Below are 20,903 nucleotides of genomic sequence, written 5' to 3'. Positions count from 1 at the left end.
CTCCCCGCAGCTCCGAGCCGGAGCCGTGGGTGGTGGGATTTTGGCACCTCCCTGTCTTTCGCCCTGCCGGCGGGTGACTCACCGACGGCTCTGGCCGGTTCCCGGGACGGGTTTGGCTGGGACAGGGAACGCGGCAGAGGGGGGACGGCAGTGCCCAACCTTGGCTGGAGCCAGCCGGAGCCTTCCCACGGCCCCGGGAAAGGGGACAGCTGGAGGGGACGGGCTGGAGGCCACCATCCTGATGGGATTTAAGAGGTCCCGGGGTGCCGTCAGGACACAGGACAGGCTCCTTCGGCTGACGATGAGGGCCCTCGTGCTGTTGGCTGCCCTGGTGGCAGTGACCGCTGGCACCGAGACTTTTATTGGGTAGGGGGTCCGGCTGGCGGGGGGGTGATCGGAATGGGGATGGTGGCACCGGTTGGGGCAGGAAGAGCTGGTTCAGCCCCAAGGGGACACAGACAACCCCGAGAAAAGGCTCAGTGTAAATCCCCAGGGTGGGGGGATGGATGGGGTCGGGGATAGGCTGGACCCACGGGGGGTCAGAGCTTGGTCCTGTGCCCCCCAGCACCCCTTGACCCCACAGGCACCAGGTGCTGCGCATCGTCCCTACCAATGATGAGGAGCTGCAGAAGGTGCAGGAGCTGCAGGACCTTGAGGAGCTGCAGGTACCAGGGGCAGCGGTGGGGGCGGCTTTTGGGGAGACCCCCCCCCAGCCCGTGTCCTGTACATTGCACCCCCCAGGACACACTGTAGAGCAGGAATGCGGCTGGGGTGTGCTGGATATGGGATAAAGGGGCTGGATATGGGATGATAGGGACCAGCTGGTGAGAGGCTGGTACAGGGGGGGCAGCTCAAGGCTGGATTCAACCCCCGCATCTTATTTCCCCCCCCTCCAGCTGGATTTCTGGCTGTCACCCCGTGGCCTCGGGCACCCAGTCGATGTCCGCGTGCCCTTCCCCAGCCTGCAGCCCCTCAAAGCCCACCTGGAGTCCAACGGCATCTCCTACTCCATCATGATCGAGGACGTGCAGGTCAGCAGTGGCAGAGGGTGGAACTCGGGGGCTCGGTGTGGTGGAGGATGAGGTCTCATCTGGCCCCGTGTCCCCCAGGCGTTGGTGGACCATGAGCAGATGGAGATGCTTCGTGGCCGCCGTGGGCTGCCGCTCTCCACCAACACCTTCGACTATGCCACGTACCACAACCTGGATGAGGTGAGAAAGCGCAAGATTCGGGACATTTTGAGGGGAGAAATCACATCCTGGAATTGCTCTTGCAAAGCCCTTTGCTCCATGTGCAACAAGGGCAGGGGATAAGCCAGGCATGACCCCCCCCAATCCCTCTCCCTCACCTCCAGATCTACGCCTTCATGGACCTGCTGGTGGCCGAAAACCCCACCCTGGTCAGCAAGCTTGAGATCGGTCGTTCGACAGAGAACCGCCCCCTCTACGTGCTCAAGGTCAGAATTTGGGGTTCATGGGGTGACTGGAGGGGGGAAGCAGGGCCAGGGTCAAAGCTGACACACACACCCCACCCCGTCTCTGCTCTTCCAGTTCAGCAAAGGGGGGACAAACCGCCCGGCCATCTGGATCGACACCGGCATCCACTCCCGTGAATGGGTGACGCAAGCCAGTGGTGTCTGGTTTGCCAAGAAGGTACAGACACCTCTGGACACGTCCTACGTCCCCAAAGGGCCACAAGGTCCTTCAGCCACTGTGGCTGACCTCATGGAGAGGACGGTGCTCCAGCACCACCAGGGAACGTCAAACCACCATTCTCTCTAGATTGTCCAAGATCATGAGAATGATGAAGGTCTGGCCTCCATCCTGGACAAGATGGACATCTTCCTGGAGATTGTCACCAACCCTGATGGCTTTGTCTTCACCCAAACCCAGGTACTGCCCCATATTTCCTCCCTCCAGGTCCTACAGCCATGCTGGATGGGGCTGGGGAGCTGGATTGGGTGGCTGAAAGGTCAAAACCTCCCTGTCCACATTTCCATGGGACGGGAAGGGGACAACCATGACCCATTAGCCCCGCTAGATTTCAGCCCCTCCCCGTTTGCTTAAGGCTGGTGGAGCTCCAGCCCTGGACACCAGCTGAGATGGCTCTGCCCTTCCAGAATCGCATGTGGCGCAAGACCAGGTCCAAGCATTCGAACTCCATTTGCATCGGTGTGGACCCCAACCGCAACTGGGACGCAGGTTTTGGAGGTCAGAGCTCTCCCCTTAACCCTATGGGAGAATTTCCATCCTCCAGGTGGAGATTCTGAGGACGTTTCTGGCTCATAAAGATCCATTGATGTCCCGTGGTGAAGATATGGGATTTGCTCTCCATGGCAGAAATGTGGGTTTGGGCTCCACCAGGGCTTTGGTGTCCCCTAGTGACTAGCATGGTGGTGACCACAAATGAAAGTCATCATACAAATGCTTAGGAGGAGCTACAAAGAGCTTTCCTTGCTGGCCACTAAGCAGCTGAGGGGTGGAAAAAGCTCTTGGGCTTGGAAATGGAAAAGGCCCTTCACCCTTGTGACTCTCCAAGCCACCCAACGGCCACCAAAGTCACCAAACACCCACACTGTGTTTTCACTTCTCCCCAGGGTCTGGGGCCAGTGGGAACCCCTGCTCTGAGACCTACCATGGACCCTATGCCAACTCGGAGCCCGAGGTGAAATCCATCGTGGACTTTGTGAAGAGCCATGGGAACATCAAGGCTTTCATCTCCATCCACAGCTACTCTCAGCTCCTGCTCTACCCCTACGGCTACACCACCACCCCAGCGCCTGACCAGAAGGAACTGGTAGGGCTGATGCGGAGGTTTTCAGGGGGGCTGGGATGATGCGAGGGTGCTCTCCTCCTTCTCCAAGGAGGAGCAACTTCCATCCTGCCACCATGAAGGGGGCACTGGGAAGTTGGGAAGAAGCCCTGGCTCTTCTGTCAGCCCCTGGGGACTCACCCAGGCTAAAACTATTATGCTTTGGCATCCTTTTTGCCTGCACCATGAGCAAAAAAAACTTCTCCTGAAGGCTATATCCCACAGGATTTCCCCTTTTCTGGCTCATCTTTCTCTCTTTTGTGTATTCCCAGCACGAGATTTCCGAGAAGGCGGTGGCAGCTCTGTCTTCTCTGTACGGCACCAGCTACGAGTACGGCAGCATCATCACCACCATCTGTAAGTAACCGGGGTGGGGGGTAGCAGCGGTGCCCCCAAAATAAACCAAAAATCATCCCTCACACCTCAGCTTAGACAAAAGGTCCCATGAAAAAAATCCATATGATACAGAGCGACTAACGTTTTGCAATCCCTCCTTTTTCCCCCGCCCAGATAAAGCGAGCGGAGCAACCGTCGACTGGACCTACAACCAGGGCATTAAATACTCCTTCACCTTCGAGCTGAGGGACACGGGGCGCTACGGGTTCCTCCTCCCCGCCAAACAGATCATCCCGACCGCCGAGGAGACGTGGCTGGCGCTGAAGGTCATCATGCAGCACGCGTCGGACCATCCCTACTAACCGGGGCCGAGCGAGGGTTGAATGAGCTGAAAGGGAAAAAGAACGCAATAAATAAACGTAAAGAAGGATAAGAAACACCTTTTGATGTTTTCCCTTTTTTCAGTCGCGGTGAAAAGGTTATTTTTAGAGACTGACTCTGCGCTGCTGCGGGTACAAGCGGTGATGGCCAACATAAACAGCACGTGCTGGCCCAGCGGCCACAAAAGGGCATTAAAAGGGCACAAAAATAGTGGGACACAAAAGGAAGGAAAGTTTTCCCTCTGTCAGAGCAGGGGAAAACGTTTGACACTTACTGGGTAAGCAGAGACCTCGGACACCACCGCTGTGGGTGGTGCCCACCTTCCCCGTCCCCTGGTGGCTCTGGGACATGAGGAAATCAGGTTGAAGCGATTTATTTTGCGTATTTTTGTGGTTGAAGGCTAACTTGCAGCGCTGGTGGAAAGGTCTCTCCTCACCCTCTGCAATCCCATGGGAAGGGGGAGCCAAGCTCCTGATTTCAGTGGCGCCCAGTGACAGGACAAGAGGTAACGGGCACAACCTTGAAGACAGGAAGTTCCATCTAAACATGAGGAGGAACTTCTTTCCTGTGAGGGTGGCAGAGCCCTGGAAGAGGCTTCCCAGAGAGGTTGGTGGAGTCTCCTTCTCTGGAGACATTCAAACACCCCTGGACACGTTCCTGTGGGACCTGCTCTAGGTGGACCTGCTTTGGCAGGGGGGTTGGACGAGATGATCTTCAGAGGTCCCTTCCAACCCCGTATCATTCTGTGGGTCTCCACACTCTCCTTTAGCTGTCAAAACTCAAACCAAAGTACTCAACCATATGGTGTCATTTATTTTTTATTAAATTAAACAATTAAAACTCCCAGACAACATAGTTCGACACTATTCTCCAAACAATACCAAGTTAAGTGTCCAAAACCGTACAAATCCATCAAGACGACGGGGAAAAGTACATTCAGTTCTTCCTTCGATGGATTTGGAGGATCTCAAACAGCTTGGATTGGTTTTGTCCGTCTGTTTCAGAAGGGAGGTTTCCATGGAAAGCAGCCAGGGATTTTGGATCCATCTCCCAGAGCTGGACAGCCAAATCGGGACTTTAAGCCAAGCCAATGACCACTACTCATGTCTGTTTTCAGACAGATGCATTTCATACACTTCCAAGCGCTCACAGAGCTGAAAGATCCTACTGGTGTGCGAGTGGGAGATCTTCTGGGCTGTACTGGTCCCCATCTTTCAAGTAGGTAATAAATAGCTCTCACGTCTTGGGTGCACATCAATCAAGCAGTATAATTTTTCACGCAATAAGGCTAGGCAATCTATCCACTGAATTATGCTTCTTTTGATTTTTTTTATTTAATTATGACATAAAAACGGAGGTGCTGGACAGGGCAGGAGCAGCGGACTCAGGACACCAAGATCAGACCAAGCAGTTGCATGAGCCGCATTAAGATGTTCAAAGCTAAACGGGGCATTTCTGCGATGCTTCCGTACCAGTAACTCCTTTGAAATCTTTATTTAGCTTTTATTTATTCTTATTAGGCCACCTAATAGCCTCGCCAATCAGTAATTAAAGCCCCAAGAGGTGAGTCAGCTTCCCAAGGCCGCGAGTGAAGAAGAGCGTGGACAAGAACCAGGTCCCTGCAGCTCCCGCTTTGGCCTCAGACCATTTAGAAAGTGTTTTTCTCTCAAAAAGCGATGCTGCCATTCCACAAAGATCCAACCAAGCCTGACTTAGGAGGACAAGCTATTTGGTTCAAAATAAAAATGGCTACAATTAAACCAACAAGAAGGCTTCCAGAAATGCAATCAAGTAAGAAAGAAGAGAAGTTACCAAGACGGTGAGATGTTTCCTAAGGATGGGCTAAAATAAGATCTTTAATTTTTTTTCATCTTCATACCTGACCAGCCCAACATATTTACACACACACACACATCCCATATGGAAACCCAGGACATACGCAATCCTTAGTGGAGGGGTTGGAAAGGCAGTTTGTACTAATTAGAGCTGGTCTGTACAACTTTAAACACCCAAGAACTTCTCCAGGAAGCCGAGAGCTTTAAGTTACCTCCCTGCAAGCAGATTTTGTTACATATAAAAAAAAAATATATAGATGGACATTTGAACACACGGGAGCATTTAGCTCTTTGAAGGACTTTGTTCAGTCCATTTTAAATGCTGGTTCTGCCCTTTGCCCCTTGATTTCTCCCCTTATTCTCCCTCCGGGGGATCCCGACACAGCATCAGGGGGTTTGTGCTGATCACCTTGCTCTTCTCCAGAGAGGACTGAAGTTATGGCACTCATCGCAATGCGACTGCCAGTCCCTGTATCAGCACTCCTTTGATTTAAGACTCACGGAGACACAATAAACATGATAAATGTGCTCACGGATGTTGAACGTTAAACTGCCAGACTGGAAATTATCCACAATTTCTCTCACCTTGCCCTTTCACCAGAATTATCCCGATGATCTGCACCAGGGGTGAATTTTGGGATCTGTTAAAGATTCCTTGTCTACTTCAAAAAGGAGACAAAAACCACACAAACCCACTAAAATTCAAGAAGCCAAAGCTGGACCAAGCTGAATCTCTCTGTAACCACCTACAACGTCTCTAGGAGGCAACTCTGCTTCGTCACTGGGTAGTTTCAGATGATTTTTAGGTCATCCAGCCAATACTGGTATGGTGGAAGCACAGATTTGATGACAGCTGTGACACTCGTTTTCTATGAAATCTTCACGCCCTGTTCAGTTACCAGATTCACGGTCCCTGCTGGGTTTTAAGGAGAGAAGAAAATTTCCCTTCAGCCACTCTATCCTTGAAGGAACTACTCCAAAAACGCTGGCGAGGGCGTAACTGGGAATAAGTTTCCAGCCTCTGTCAGGCACTGGGACTGCAGAGCTCTTTGGTTCCAGGCATCACAAAATCATTTTAAGAGGGAAAATGACGTTCTGCTCCCTAACTCTGACTCACAGCTGCCTGTATGATGGCTCGGGACGTCACCTTTGTCAGCAGAAGAGCAACTGGCTCCTCCAGTTGTAGTTTTCTGGAGCTCCAGTGACCTGCTCTGGCAAGTCAGAAAAGGAGCAAACCACCAGTTCACAGCTGAACTAAGGAGACACCCTGCCTGCACACCAAGAAGAAGGGCACAGCAGTTGATTCTGTCCTAAGAAATGTCAGCTAAAACCCCGCTCAGCACATCTGGCAGCCTCACTCTTTCATTTAATCTCATTTAGAACCAAAACCACCGCACAGTAGCTCTAACCACGGCAAGGAACAAAGCAAAAAAAGCACAGAAGCCAAACAACAGTAAGGGAAAAGAGAGGGAAAAAACACTGTTATTCTCTCCTCCAGCTCGCCTTTAAAAATACAGAACTGTTTCACAAACTGTTCACAGCTGCCAGGTTACAGTGCCACGCTGGGCGTTATTTCCAAAAACATCTTTATTACAAATACTTCTGTTCATTAACATAAAAATAAATAAAAAAGAACCCAACAAAACAAACCAACAAACTTACGGAATCCTCTCTCCAGCGTTTTGGCAAGTTGTTGAATGTCTTTATCTTTGCTACAAAACACCATGGTTTTTGCTCACAGATGATTTCTGGCCCATTTATCTTCACGTGTGTTCTCCTGGTCGCACAGTCTGCGGTTCCGGGGGCACAGCACAGGAGCGTGTTACAGACACAAATTCATTCTTCTGAACTAAAAACTTCGCAGAACCGTTTCTACTGGTCACAGGCTTTACTACCGGCTTCCTCCCTCCTCTAAAAAAATATCAGTTAGGTAACTCTGCCCTGACACCACACCTAAAATTCCGCCTTGCCAAAGTGATCCCATTCCTGCTTCTACGAAACATCAGCTGTTCAAGCTCCCCCAGCCTTACCCGAGCTGCCATTTACACACCACTGCTGCTTTTCCCTGCGGATTCCTAAAACGACAAACGGGCTGCACTGCTCGAGGTTCCCAGAACCTGGATGTCCGTTTAGTGAAAGACACCGCTGCTTATTTCCATGGCCTGTTCTGGAGGCTGCTCTTGCTGAATGAGCGGGCAGTGAGGGATCCCACGTTGCCAGCGGCGCTGCTCCTCGCTGTTGTCACCTTGGAATTACGGCCTGAAGAACCACGGCTAAGATGGCCTGGGGGAAAGAAAACAAATGACAAAAAAAGATAAGAAGCTGTCTGAATGGAAGAGTCACAGAGATGATCAGAAGGTTGGAGCCCCTCTGCTGTGAGGACAGGCTGAGAGAGTTGGGGGGTTCAGCCTGGAGAAGAGAAGGCTCCAGGGAGACCTTGGAGCCCCTTCCAGTCCCTAAAGGGGCTCCAGGAAAGCTGGGGAGGGACTCTGGATGAGGGAGGGGAGCCATAGGAGGAGGGGGAAGGGTTTGACACTGAAAGAGGGGAGATTGAGCTGAGGTGTGGGGAAGAACTTCTTTGCTGTGAGGGTGGTGAGAGCCTGGCCCAGGTTGCCCAGAGAAGCTGTGGCTGCCCCATCCCTGGAGGGGTTCAACGCCAGGTTGGAGGGAGCTTTGAACAAACTCGTCTGGTGGGAGGTGTCCCTGCCCAGGGCAGGGGGTGGCACTGGATGATCTTTAAGGTCCCTTCCCACCCAAACCATTCTATGGAGTGCAAGGACACACAAATGATCCGTTGCCCCTCACTGGCTCTCTAGCTCTGCCTGTGAACATATATAGTCATCATTAATTCAGCAGGGGTTTCTAGGCAGTCTCTATCTAGCTGTGCAAGCCTAAGAATTTGAAAAATCTACTAATTGATAGTAAAACCTAGAGATTTTTAAATATAGTGGGCAGAATGGTATATGCCCAGGATTTTGCCATCATGTAGCTATGTAAGATTAAATCCTCTGGGATCAGCATAGCACAGGTTTTGGTGGATCTTCTCAGTGAGTTTGGAAGAAAAATTCTCCCTGTTCCAGCAATCTCATAGAGAGAACACAGCAAAGCAGAGAACGGCTGCAGGGCTGGCTCAAGAGCTACAGAAAGCGGCTGCAGCATTTGCCCTGCAATCTTACTGGCAGCATCTGAAGGAACGTGCTCCTCTTCCAGGTAGAACTTTATCTTTTGTAGATCATCTGCAGAGAATCTCCATTTATTCTCAGCACGGGTGGGTGGCGCTTTGGGAGAGGTCTTTTTTCGGGCAGATCCAGTGGGAGCTGCCACTTGGCAGGACACAGGAAGCGAGCCGGTGATCAGTCCTTCAGGGATCTTCTGTGCCAGGACCTTCAGGCCTGCAGACGTACAGATCACACACTATCAGTGATTTTACCAGTCGCAAACACTCAGAGCTGAATATCCAGCTTTTTCCAATCTCCAGCTCACAGAACCTTGCTCTCTGCTCTCAGTCTACCCATCCGAGATCTCAGGGAGTCCTGTCCATCCCCGCTTACCTCCAGATAACATAAACAAGTTCTCAAAGCCCCTCTCACACATGGTTGTCGCAGCCTGGCTGGCTAACCTCTCATCGTTGTCGTACAAAATGATGATTTTTCCATGCGCATTTTTCTGATAGGCAGAAGAGCTAAGGATTCATTTGTAAACTGAAGGTGAACCTTAATATATTTTAGAAAGGAAAAAAAAAAAAAAAGAGAGAGACAAACAAATGGGACTGGAGACCGAGTGATTCCCTATTTGATTCGCAAATATCAGGAATGCCTTCCCTCAAGCTATGCTTTAAAACTGATTTCTCAGTAGCTGAGGTTTGCCAGAGGCTGGAAAGGACACAGCCTAATACCCACTGGAGCGCAGCCCCTGCAGCAAACATCCACCAGTGTTTTGCAGATTAGTTAGTAACGGGCAATAGCAAGAAGCACCTTCATTTACAATCTCCCCTCTCCCCTGCAACCCCCAAGCTAATGACCCAGGAAATTATCAACCTAATCTTAGCTAATAATCCTCTTTCTGTCCTCCACAGAAAAAGCCAATTCCCATTAAGGTGCTGAGAGGAAGCCAAAGGATTTGATGAACACATCCCTCAAGAAGCCCAGCGCTCCAGCAACAGCAGGAGAAGGGGGTCCAAATAGTATGGCTTTACCTCCCAGCAGCCAAAAACCCTCAAAAAAGCCAAATTCAGGCAGCTACCATCAGTGTTAAGAGGCGTTACAGCCTTGAGGAAGTAAAATCCAGCATCTGATGGTGGCAGCGGAGCCCCACCAGGTAATTGCAGCCAGCATAAAGGACCTCCTCTCTCACCCTCCTTGAGATCCCCAGATTTTGTTGGTTAAGCATTGTCCCGATCACAGCAAATGCTATATCTCCAATTGTTTTTGGAAGCCTCCACCGACGACCCCATAGTTTTTTTGTTGGGTTTGTTTGTTTTTGTTTTTTTTAAATTCCAGCACTGTATATGTAAAGGATACATATTCCAGAATATTATTTGTATATGGGTTCATTGTTCTAGAGAGCGTTGCAATAGGGTACGAATAAGCTGCAAAGGAGAAAAAGAGAGACAAATCATCTAGCAGCTCAATGCCAACCATCACACAACCTAGAATACAAGTGATACAACAGACTTGAAAACCGACTGAATAAGGGATTAGCATCAGCTCGGTCCCTTCATCCCCTTCCCAGGAAAGATGGATGTGCTAGATGAGCGCTGAGAACATTCTGTACCCAAGCGACATGCCACCTTGCGGGGGGAAAAATGAAGCCAGCAGGAATATGGCACAAAAAAAAGCTTAATATATGATCCCCAGTTGACACTAGGCTGCTGTGGGATTCTGGCCTCCTCACCTCCAATAATGTGACATTGGTCGTACGCATCTTGGTCTCGTACATCCAAAAGCAGGAAGGGGCAGTCAGGATAAGGCATGTCTTTAGCCTGAGCGTCCACTTTCTTTGGAGTGTCCTTTTCTATATCAAGTTCGCCAACACCACTTATCACACTACAAGAGGAAAGAAAAGATTATGGTGCAAACTGTCACTCTGAACACTTCACGGAATTGTCAGAGTTGGAAGGGACCTCTAGAGATCATCTAGTCCAACTCCCCTGCCAAAGCAGGGTTGCCCAGAGCACATCACTCAGGGCTGCACCCAGGTGGGTCTTGAAGATCTCCAGAGAAGGGGACTCCACACCCTCCCTGGGCAGCCTGTTCCAGGGCTCTGGCACCCTCACCGGAAAGAGGTTTCTCCTCATATTTAAATGGAACTTCCCATGTTCCAGCTTGTGCCCGTTGCCCCTCGTCCTGTCACTGGGAACCACTGAAAAGAGTCCGGCTCCATCCTCCTTCAACCCACCCTCTAGGTACTTGTAAACATAGATAAGGTCTCCCCTCAGCCTTCTCTTCTCCAGGCTAAAGAGTCCCAGCTCTCTCAGCCTTTCCTCATCAGGGAGATGCTCCAGTCCCTCAATCATCTTTGCTGCCCTACGCTGGACTCTCTCCAGTAGTTCCCTGTCTCTCTTGAACTGGGGAGCCCAGAACTGGATGCAGTATTCCAGTTGTGGCCTCACCAGTGCAGAGTAGAGGGGGAGAATGACCTCCCTCGACCTACTGGCCACACTCTTCCCTACGCAGCCCAGGATCCCATTGGCCCTCTTGGCGACAAGGGCACATTGCTGGCTCATGGATAGTTTGCTATCTACCAGGACCCCCAGATCCTTCTCCTCAGAACTGCTTTCCAGCAGGTCCACCCCTAACCTGCCTGGTACTTCTGTACCTCTTCATCAGGTCAGAGCGATGGAAAACATCACCTGTTCCAAAAGCCCAATTACCTTCCAGTACAGCCAGACACCCCATAAAAATGGAGAGATTCTATTTCAGCCTTCCCAGCACCTCATAAGAGACTGATTTTACTTTTATCAATATAATTAAAAAAAAAAATAGAGTTCAGTCTTGCTATGTGAACATACCATACTCTTCTGGATCAGTTAATTCCAGGTGTTTTATGCTGTAAGGGACTTTGAGGTTGAGGGAGAATAATTCTAAGAAGCTGCCAATGTCGAGATCTCAGTGAGTGAGACAGACTAAATAACTGTCAGTCATCTACAAGCAGCGCTGTGCAGAAGTCTTCCCACTTCATCACTAGACTGGATACAGGACACGAAAAGAAACCTCCAGATACTCTTACTGGTGACTAAATTGATGGCTCTGATATGCGATCACCAAACCTGTCAGGCTGGTGTCTCAGCTCTTCTGTTAACAGCAAGGGAAGGGCTGAGACCAAGCTTCCTCTTACAGTGTCTTCCTGGTATCTCTGACCTCAACTAGTGATGCAGTGGGTTTGGAAAATGGACTTTTATTCTCAATCATGGGACAACCCATTAAGACCATCACAGGAAGGCACATTACTGAGTTTACCAGAGTAGTTTGTAACATGGATTCTTAAATCCAGGGGTCTGGATCGAATCCTACAAACACATTTCCCAGTCAGACACTTAGACAATCATCAGGTGGCAACAGTTTTGGGTTACAGCCTCAAACCAACCTCACTCAGACAGGAAAACCCACCAACCCTCTCGCTTACATCCCCGGACCTGCAAAATCAGGCTTTAATGAGAAATAAAGCCACTTAGTAGCAATTTAAAATAACTAGCTGAATAAAAATAATTATCTGCTAAGACAGGAAGAAAATTGTCTATTAATTATTAGGCACCTCTGCAGTGTGGACCGATAGGATTCCGCAGCCCCTGTGTTGTTTATGAACAGGACGGGACTAGGTGTCCCATCGGGGCTTCCTTTCCCATTTGTCCCCGCTGTTACTTCAGCATCTGGAGCAGCGGAATCACCATCTGGGGAGAGAACAGGGTACAAAGAGTTAAAATGCTGCAGGAAATAAACAGGTTTTAAGCCCAGTTTCTATTCTTAGAAGAAAGTGTGTCTCTTAAATACAGCCTTACCTTCATCCTCTTATGGGGATGACTTACTGAAATAATAAAGAGCCATGTGATTTTTAAGGGCTCAAGATCTCATTTTAAGAATTCAATAAAAATGTAATTCTCGATGCACGATATCTACCGAGTTACTACAATAAACTTGGCAGCACGAGGCCTTTCTTATTTGCAAGCCTTTCTGTTTTAGGAGCGTTTCTGTTCGCAAAGTGGAATGGTTGCAGGCCACAGGTTAAGTTATTTTTTCCTCCTGATTTTTAAAAGACTCGCTGAATAGTCAGCTATGTCTGTCAGGACACGGTTCACCACATGACAGCGACCTCCAGCTCTTTCTCTTTGTGCTTACAATAAATATTGTTACCTTCCAGCTCGTGGATCTCCTCATTTGTCACTTCTAAGGTTTCATCAGATAGAGAGGCAACCTGGATGACCTGCAGGAAACAAAAGCAAGCGACGATACCTTGATACGCATGCACCGGCAATGAAAGACAGCGGGGATCAGCTTAAGGAAAAACAATCCTCAAGCCAAACTACGTTTAACTCAATGCAACTTCTACTGGACTTCAAGGTCACATATAGGATGCCTGCACTGCAAGCGTGTCCTTTTATTAAGCAAAAGTTGTAGCAAAAAAAAAAAGAACGCTCAGCCTTAGAATAGAGAAAAGCCAGATGTGCCACACGGGCAGAGTGTTTTCTGACTTTAATGAAGTTTAGTCACCGAAACATTTCAGCATTACGGATAAAATCGCATATGGTTAATTGGTCTGCGAGAGCAGATCCTGTGATATTCACGAACTAAATCAGTTCATCAACCAGTGAGAGTCACAGGAATTGGTCTTAACAACCCAGTGGAACTAAAGAAATGAGTCTACAGAAACCCACTCCTTCAATATCTGAGAGTTTAACCTTCCTTTTCTTTCTCTCCTTAGAGGAAAGCTTGTCTTTTTCTAGTTTTTACTAATTTTCTTAAACCAACATGTAAGCAACACACAGCTTTTTATTTATTGATCACATTTTCCATTTTTTAATATTTAGATTAATTTCTTTTAATTTAAAAAAAATACACAGAAAACCTTGCAGTCACAACCTTCCCACCTTCTGCACTTAAACCCGCTGTTAGGGAGGGCTTCAGGCTGTGACTCCTTGACACAAAGCTCGACAGGATCAGATTTGAATGCTACTTTACGTAGCCCTTTTCTTTTGTAAGAGGCTTGAAGATCCTCTTAAGTCAATGGACAAAAACGTAGAGAACAAATTTCAAACACAGAGTCACTACAAACTTCAATTTCTAACTAAAAGCATTTGACTACCCTGAAAACATTTGGCCTGAATGGTTTGCTTTTATTTAGGGAAATCCATGAGGGCAGGAAGAAGCTGAGGCAGAAGAATTATACACTGAGGCTACATAAATACATAGAAAGCTTTAGACAAAGCAAAAATGCTGTTTATAAAAAAATAACAACTTTCAGAGGCCAGAAAGGGAACTATACATACCAACTGGGCAAAAGTAGTCACTTTCAGCCTTTTAAACAGCTCATCCTTTTTATATCTGTAATCTTCAAAAAGAAAACAGAAGAGGACAAGGTCAGTTTTCAGTTAATTGCCAGCTTTTGCGAATACCGGGTAAGGGGCTTAGTCCCAGCTCTTCTCGCAGACTCCCGTCTCCCCACAAGGCAGGGTTTCTAGGCACGAAGCTTGCGCTGAAGAATCAGAGGAGCAAACCTGAAGACTTTGTGAAAAGTAACACCAGTTATAAAGAGAGATCTTGTCCAGATGCACTTAAAGTGGAGAAGGCAGATTTAGTTGGTTTTAGACCCAAACCTGTATTATTTTGTGCTTTCCATGCTCACTGGGGGAAGGAAGCAGCTTCATGAATTTATCACCTCACCTGCTGTTCTTCGAAGCCTGCTATGGTCACAAAGCCTCTTAAACCAAAAGATTTCATTTACTCAAATTTTTAATTTGTGTAAGTTCCAGCAGAATTGGAGCATAGAATCATAGAGGCACTGCATCTCAGACTATGTCTTTCCAAATATTAAGCTAAATATGTACGCTTAATCTTACCGATTAAAATGCTCTAGGTTTTTTTACTTTATCTGACAAATTCCGATTCCTATAATTTGCTAATGCGGATAGCTAAAGGACAGAAGGTGTTTAATGCAGAAAATCGAACAGCAGATCAGCACGGATGCCAGCTTGAAACACACATAATTGCTAAGGAGAAGCTGGACTAATTGAGTCTTAAGCCCGAAGACAAAGCTTAGGCAGAGAGAAAACTGAGCGGTCTGTTGGAACGACTGGCAAACCACCAGAGCAGAGATTACCGGGGCTAAGTAAGTGATGACAAGGATGGAAGCTTGATTGCATGCAGATACTCGAGACGGATAAACACAAGGAAGAGAGAAGCCTTCTAGTGTGAAACAAAAGGGTGTATGTGGTAGGAGAGAGAAGCTCAGACGAGTATCAGTAGGAACATCTTGATATGAAATAGTCTCCCACGGGAAGTAATGGAAGCCTCATCCTTTGGGAAAGTTACAGGTAGAAAGAAGATCGCAGAAGAGGCAAAAAAAAGGAAAAAAAAAAAAGAAAAAAGTCTATCCTGCACTGGCAGGGAAAGGCAAAGAAGATGGACAAGGTTCCTCCGGTGTCAAGCTCTGCAGCTGTAACCAAGTTCTGCACGCAGCTCTTGAAGCCACCCTCTAATGAATCTAAAACTCTCTCAAAAATAAAACTGCTCCTCCTTTTTTTTTTCCCTCCTCCTCCCTTACTAGGTTCCACCTCTGAAGTCACCGATTTTTATTTTTAAAAAAAGAAGAAAAATCCTTTGCATTTTTCTAACAATTTTAGTAACTGTTGGAGGATATTCCAAACCGGTCTCTCTCTAGCTGTTCAGCTAAGAGGACTAACAACGGAGAACAGGACCTTTAGCAAATCCAGCCAGTTAAGCAATTCTAAATCCTCTAAAACCATCTGCTGAATGCTCCGTTAGCTTAAGCCAGGGAAGATGGGGGAAAAGGGGGAAGGGCTCCAATCCATATTCCTGTAACCACCACACAAAAATTTACCGCAGAATTAGCTTATGGAAACTCTCAAACTGACGTGTGTTTAGAGAAGGAGCCACGCGAACGCTGGAGGCTGAGATCTCTTCCCAATACAAGCGGTGATCAGGAGCTTCCCGACAGACATTCTGCTTGGAAAAGATTCTCCCTGTACACAACCAACGGGCACATTACGGTAGCAAAACAGACATAAAAAGAGATATTGTGAGTTTTCTCTCTGGGTGTTTTATTCCTATCCTTTCCCTCTTAAATATATTTCCTGCAGAGGTAGCCCAGTTAATTTTCAGCATTCACAGCAAACAGAGTTTCCAAATTCAACATCCTACCCTATATAATGTTTATTAAGCTGCAAAGCAATGTCTGCTCGTGACTAAACAATTTGTCTTAGAAAGAAGGAGTCCATCCAAAATACCCCCGTGCACTGCAGTGTGCGCTACGCATTTCAAACCCTGGGTCTGAAGTACAAGACCTGCATATAAATTGACATTCTGAAGTCTAATAAACTTGAAAACGACCCTTATGGTTCTTGCAAAAAATCCTGGTTTCAAGCCTCAAGTTCAACTTGCTAAAGCCTCCCTTTATGACTCGGAAATAACAGCAACAATTGTCATTTTTACAGCTCATCTCATCTGCCTGACAAAACCCGTGCGTAGCCCGTGTCCAAATGATTGAAACTCCCCAGCCACGGACAAAAAGAGCCCTTCAGCCACGCGAAGGGCAAGAAATAAATTTAATTTAGAAGGACAAATAAAAGCAGTAAAGCTTATGAAGTGCTGGATGTATGCATAAACACCGACAAAGCAGAACTGTTGTCACAGTGCTTATACAAAACAGCTGCCGGCTGCTTTCCTCCCACCTCAAGCAAGGATTATTTATCCCAGAATAAGCCTTTATGACCTAGATCTTGCCTTTACCACCCAAAACTATTTCTGTCAAGAAAAAAAAAACCCAAAATCGCCACAAAACTGTTGTTATTACAAAGCCTGACCTGGAGCAGACCAATCTGAACGCCTGCATGAGCCTCCCAGAAGTTACCAGAAAATTCAGAAGAAGTGCTGCTTCGGACTACAAAAGCAACACGACGTACCCGGTTCTATCCTGGAAGGTCCATTCGGATTTTCTGACATTTTTTGCTTCAGCTACGAAGCTGTAATTATTGTGTATTCAAGGAGATGCTCCTCGGGGCTTCGGAAACGACTGAAGGCAACACCAGAGAAAGGTAAGAGACTGTGTGTCTCTCCTCAAGTCAATCCTCCGAAGCACAAATCATCGTGGTTCCAGCTCTCTCATCGTTTTTGATTCCACAGCGGACTCGCGGTATTAAGTCCCACTCTCTCACATTACACAAGAGACAGAGAGTTGACTGTGCTGGGTTATTTAAAATTGTGTCCAAACGGTGTCATCTATCCATGAGAAATCAAGGGGGAGAAGTTTCTAAACTGCCCGGGAACACAAGGTGTCTATTCAGCCCAAAGATAATGAGAAAGTTTCTACTGGACTCCAGAACCACGATTAAACAAAAGATCTCCTGCACGAAAGGAAATCAGATTCACAGCAGAGATTGAAAACCAACTAGACCCACACAACAAGATTTTCAGCAGAGATAAAAAGCGATGGCGATCCAGTGTTAAGCGCTGAAATCTTAGTCTGTCGACACAGGATTTTGGAAAACAAGATCATTTCTCTTTCGATTTTCCCCAAAGACCTGCGGTGTTTAAAAAAAACCAACAATACCAACAAACAAAGCAGCTACAAAGGACCTTTTTGCACGGAGCCAAACACAAATATATTCACGTGACAGATTAGTGACCTCCCGTATAATCTGAATGTTACCATCTTAGAGGAACACGGTAAGCAGGTCTAAGAACTAAAACTGAACATTCAAATTCCTAATTAATCCTCATTAACAGGGACGATTTTTCTTTCACATCAATAAATGCAGCTTTTGGGTTTAATAGCTTTCCTGGTTCTCTGTGTGAAAATAATCTGGACAGTAGCTGAAAATAAAGTAGTAAAACATTAGATTTATTAGTAAGAATTTTTTTAAGCGCCTGTTTTCAGTGGGAAAACGGACTGAAATAAAAATCAGTTTGGCTTTCATTAGCCTGAATGACTCAAAGTCTTCAAAACATCAATGCTGTTCTGGTAAACTCGATGAGTTCCACAGGAACGAGCCTGTTTCTTGCCTGCCTCGGAGCATTCTAATAGAATTTTAAGTACGCTACAATTATACAAAAGCGAAAGATCTCGAGCTCAATCATTTTGTTACTTAAAAGTGAACTAAAGTCTCAGAAGCGCAGTCTTGAGTCTTCCCAGATGAGTCTGGTCTAGTTTTCTTAATCCAGAGAACTTCTTCCTACCTGTTTTCCATTCGATAAGAAAATTTGCACAAAGAAGGATCCGGAAAGACCCCCAGACCTGCCTGCCTGGTATCTTAAGTTAAATCTGTAAAGCACTGTGAGCAACACAAATAAGGTGGAGGATAAAGTGGAGTGCGCCCAGCAAAGAATCAAGGTAGAAACATCTTTCCAGGCTACTGCTGTTTGTTCCTACAGTTCATTCCTGTGGAATGTGGCTGTGAAAATCCTCGGAGTAGAGATTTCCAAGCCTGGGATTCATCACTCCTCAATGCTCTCTCCATTTTGAACTAACCCACTGTAAGTTACATTCTGCTCCTCTACAGATACTCACTTCTTTTGATCTCTTCCAACTTCTCAGTGTATTTTGTCAAACTGTTCCCTGTAACAAAAACATAAACAAACATAAATAAAATAAATCCACCAGTTTGTTACAAATTTTTTTATTAGTCTTTGTATTCAGCGCTGCTAAGGCTTACGTTTTATCTTTTGAAGGAAAAGATCAGACTATGACAACAAGTGTTCCTTGCAGATCCTCTTTCACTACAACAATGCAAGGCAGCCATAAATCCAGAAGCACCATGATTTTCTTCTTAGTGCTTTTTTCTCACAAGGATGGCCCAGCTAAATAGCAAAGTCAGTCAAAGGACTTGCTGGACCCCAGCTGCCAACAGTCTCTAGGAACAGGCAGTGCTCTGTAGCTTAAAGCTTCTGTATTGGAGGGGGGAAGTCACTGTGAACGGTCATGACCAGAAGGAGCTCAAATCTTCTGCATGTACTCCCAGCACTATTTCAGTTCTTCTACAGAAGGCACCGGAGTTTGATTTTACAGGATTTTCAGTAAAGGGTGCAGAAGTACCCGCACCCTGACAATCAGAAGAGTGATATTTGCAAAAAAAAAAAAACAACCCAGCCTTGTACACCCTTTCCATTCACAAGTTCCGCATCAAGCCCTCTCTAATCAAAAGCGTGAGTTGTTTTGACAACACTTTGGAGAACGAAGTCATTGCCTTCAGAAAGTCACAACCTAAAACTCAGGACCTTACAGAGTCCACACGTTACAGCTCTGTCTCTAAGGGTATTCAAATCCTGCCTCCAACACACCGCTCCGAGCACAACCTTCCCTGATGTTTTTGTGTAGATACTATAAGCCAGTGTTACCAGATAAAATTCAACCATTTTAACAACAAAAAAATCCCCAAAGACACCTCCCAAATGATTATCTTGACTTACACCCTTGTCAAGATAGTAGCTTATACAAGAAAAGCCCACATACAGAAACACCAAGCCCAGTGATTTCTACGGGAAAGGTCACAAGCTGCAGAGCCTCTGGGGTAGAGCAGTTCAGGACAGAGGCAGCTAAAGCATTCAGCATATTTTTGTACACTCCTACATCCCCATTTAGTGTTTTCACCCTCCGATGATTTCACTTACCGGTATCGAGGCGGGTTTTTATATGTTGGTATCTGGGATTCTGAGGGATGCGCCTGGTTAAATACTGTTTTAAAAAAGGAAAAGATAAAAGGAAGTCAATATAGAGCCAGGTATTTGTTTTAAAGGCAAAGAAACCTTAACAGAAAAGGCAATTTGAAGAGCTCTAAGAGACAGCAAAAAGACAAGTGAGACCACAGGTGTCCTCTGCTCTCAGGCAGAAAGACAGACCTCCAAATCACAGAATGATATGGGGTTGGAAGGGACCTCTGGAGATCATCTAGTCCAACCCCCTGACAGAGCAGGGTCACCTACTAGAGCAAGTTGGACAGGAACACGTCCAGGAAGGCTCTGAATATCTCCAGAGAAGAAGACTCCACCACCTCTCTGGGCAACCTCTTCCAGGGCTCTGACACCCTCACAGGAAAGAATGGAATTTAGATGGAATTTCCTGTGTTCCAGTATGTGCCTGTTGCCCCTTGTCCTGTCACTGGGCACCACTGAGAAGAGTCTGGCCCCATCCTCTTGCCACCTGCCCTTTAGATATCGCTCAGCATTGATGAGATCCCCTCTCAGCCTTCTTTTCTCCAGGCTGAGCAGCCCCGGGTCTCTCAGCCTTTCCTCAGCAGAGAGATGCTCCAGTCCCTGATCATTTCCATAGCCTCCACTGGACTCTCTCCAGCAGTTCCCTGTCCTTCTTGAACTGGGGAGCCCAGAACTGAACACAATTGGAATCTCCAACTCGGTGTTAAATCCCTGCCAAAGCGCCACTTTAAAGCCTTAAAAGGAGCATTTCTCTCCCTTTCTGCCACCAGCCGCAACCCGCCCGGCGCCGGGGTCCGCAGGAAACCATTCCCTCCCGCCCCCCCCGCCTCGAGTGACGCCTCCGGAGGCTGCGCCGGCCCACCGAGACCCCCCCAGAGACCCTCCAGGCCCCCGGGCACCTCACCGAAACGCTCCCCACCCCTGACAGCCCGGGGACCCTGCTCCCCACAGGCCGCCCTCTCGGGAGAGGAGAAAAAGGAGGAGGCCGCCACTGCCCCACGGCCCGCCCCGACCCCCGGATCCCTCCCGCTCCCCGCCGGGATAGCGACGGACAGAGGACCGGCCCCCGATCCCACCTCCGGATCCCCGACGCTCCTCCTGCTCGACATCTTGCTGCCGCCGCACCGCTCCCTCACCCCTACCCGTCCACCCGCCGTCCGGTTCAGGCGTCCCACCCCGCAACAACCCCCGCCCCGATTGGCCGCCCGCCGCCCCCGCGGCCAATCAGAGGCCGCCTCAAGGGGCGCGAGCCGGCCGACGGCGCTCAACCGTCGCCGGGCAACGGGAGGGGACGCCGCGGCTGCACGCGCCGTGACGCGCGGGAAGCGGGGCGGGGAGGAGGGGGCGTGGCCTCCGGGCGGCGCATGCGCGGGGCGGGGCGCTGGCCCCGCCCTCAGAGCGCCGTGCGGGCGCGCGGCCGAGGCACCTGAGGCAGGTGAGGCGCGCGCGGTTTCCTCGCCCGCCCCGCGGACCCCGCCGCGCGCGGAGGCTCCGCCCACCGCCGTTGGGAGGGGGCGCGCGGCGGGGAGGGAGGGGCGTGGTCGAGGGGGAAAGGTCTGTCCCGAGGGGCGGGGCCTGGTCCATGGAGGGGCGGGGCTTCCTCATGGGGGCGGGGCTTATCGAGGGGTGCGGTCTGGGGGCGGGGCTTTGGCGGCAGCTT

General features: G+C 48.4%; 2 protein-coding genes across 2 annotated transcripts; one reads left to right on the top strand and one right to left on the bottom strand.

Moving 5' to 3' along the window:
- The first annotated feature begins 241 nt into the window (after positions 1 to 241).
- Positions 242 to 3,509, top strand: LOC141475927 (carboxypeptidase A1-like). Its single transcript, XM_074164501.1, has 11 exons — positions 242 to 366; positions 584 to 665; positions 897 to 1,031; positions 1,110 to 1,211; positions 1,355 to 1,456; positions 1,551 to 1,652; positions 1,782 to 1,892; positions 2,120 to 2,210; positions 2,597 to 2,796; positions 3,084 to 3,168; positions 3,322 to 3,509. The coding sequence occupies exons 1-11, from the start codon at positions 242 to 244 to the stop codon at positions 3,507 to 3,509; spliced, it is 1,323 nt and encodes a 440-aa protein (XP_074020602.1).
- An 842-nt stretch (positions 3,510 to 4,351) lies between these two features.
- Positions 4,352 to 20,401, bottom strand: CEP41 (centrosomal protein 41). Its single transcript, XM_074168710.1, has 11 exons — positions 20,320 to 20,401; positions 19,202 to 19,265; positions 18,102 to 18,149; positions 13,846 to 13,907; positions 12,713 to 12,782; positions 12,117 to 12,252; positions 10,257 to 10,408; positions 9,884 to 9,951; positions 8,915 to 9,029; positions 8,540 to 8,755; positions 4,352 to 7,646 (listed from the first exon to the last, which is right to left on the bottom strand). The coding sequence occupies exons 1-11, from the start codon at positions 20,350 to 20,352 to the stop codon at positions 7,513 to 7,515; spliced, it is 1,098 nt and encodes a 365-aa protein (XP_074024811.1). The 5' UTR covers positions 20,353 to 20,401; the 3' UTR covers positions 4,352 to 7,512.
- Positions 20,402 to 20,903: the final 502 nt, after the last annotated feature.

Source organism: Numenius arquata, chromosome 2 (assembly GCF_964106895.1).
Source record: "Numenius arquata chromosome 2, bNumArq3.hap1.1, whole genome shotgun sequence".
Classification (NCBI taxonomy): Eukaryota; Metazoa; Chordata; class Aves; order Charadriiformes; family Scolopacidae; genus Numenius; species Numenius arquata.
This window is presented reverse-complemented; position numbering and strand designations above follow the sequence as displayed.

What these genes read in the sequence shown, in the direction of transcription:
- LOC141475927 (XM_074164501.1), top strand. Translation starts at nt 242, where the DNA reads ATGGGATTTAAGAGGTCCCGGGGTGCCGTCAGGACACAGGACAGGCTC. An exon ending in CTGGGACGCAGGTTTTGGAG is followed by an intron (nt 2,211 to 2,596) that starts GTCAGAGCTCTC and finishes ACTTCTCCCCAG; the next exon opens with GGTCTGGGGCCAGTGGGAAC. An exon ending in CAGCATCATCACCACCATCT is followed by an intron (nt 3,169 to 3,321) that starts GTAAGTAACCGG and finishes TCCCCCGCCCAG; the next exon opens with ATAAAGCGAGCGGAGCAACC.
- CEP41 (XM_074168710.1), bottom strand. Translation starts at nt 20,352, where the DNA reads ATGTCGAGCAGGAGGAGCGTCGGGGATCCGGAG. An exon ending in GGAGATCCACGAGCTGGAAG is followed by an intron (nt 12,253 to 12,712) that starts GTAACAATATTT and finishes TTCTCTCCCCAG; the next exon opens with ATGGTGATTCCGCTGCTCCA. An exon ending in CGTTCCTTCAGATGCTGCCA is followed by an intron (nt 7,647 to 8,539) that starts GTAAGATTGCAG and finishes TCTTTCCCCCAG; the next exon opens with GCCATCTTAGCCGTGGTTCT.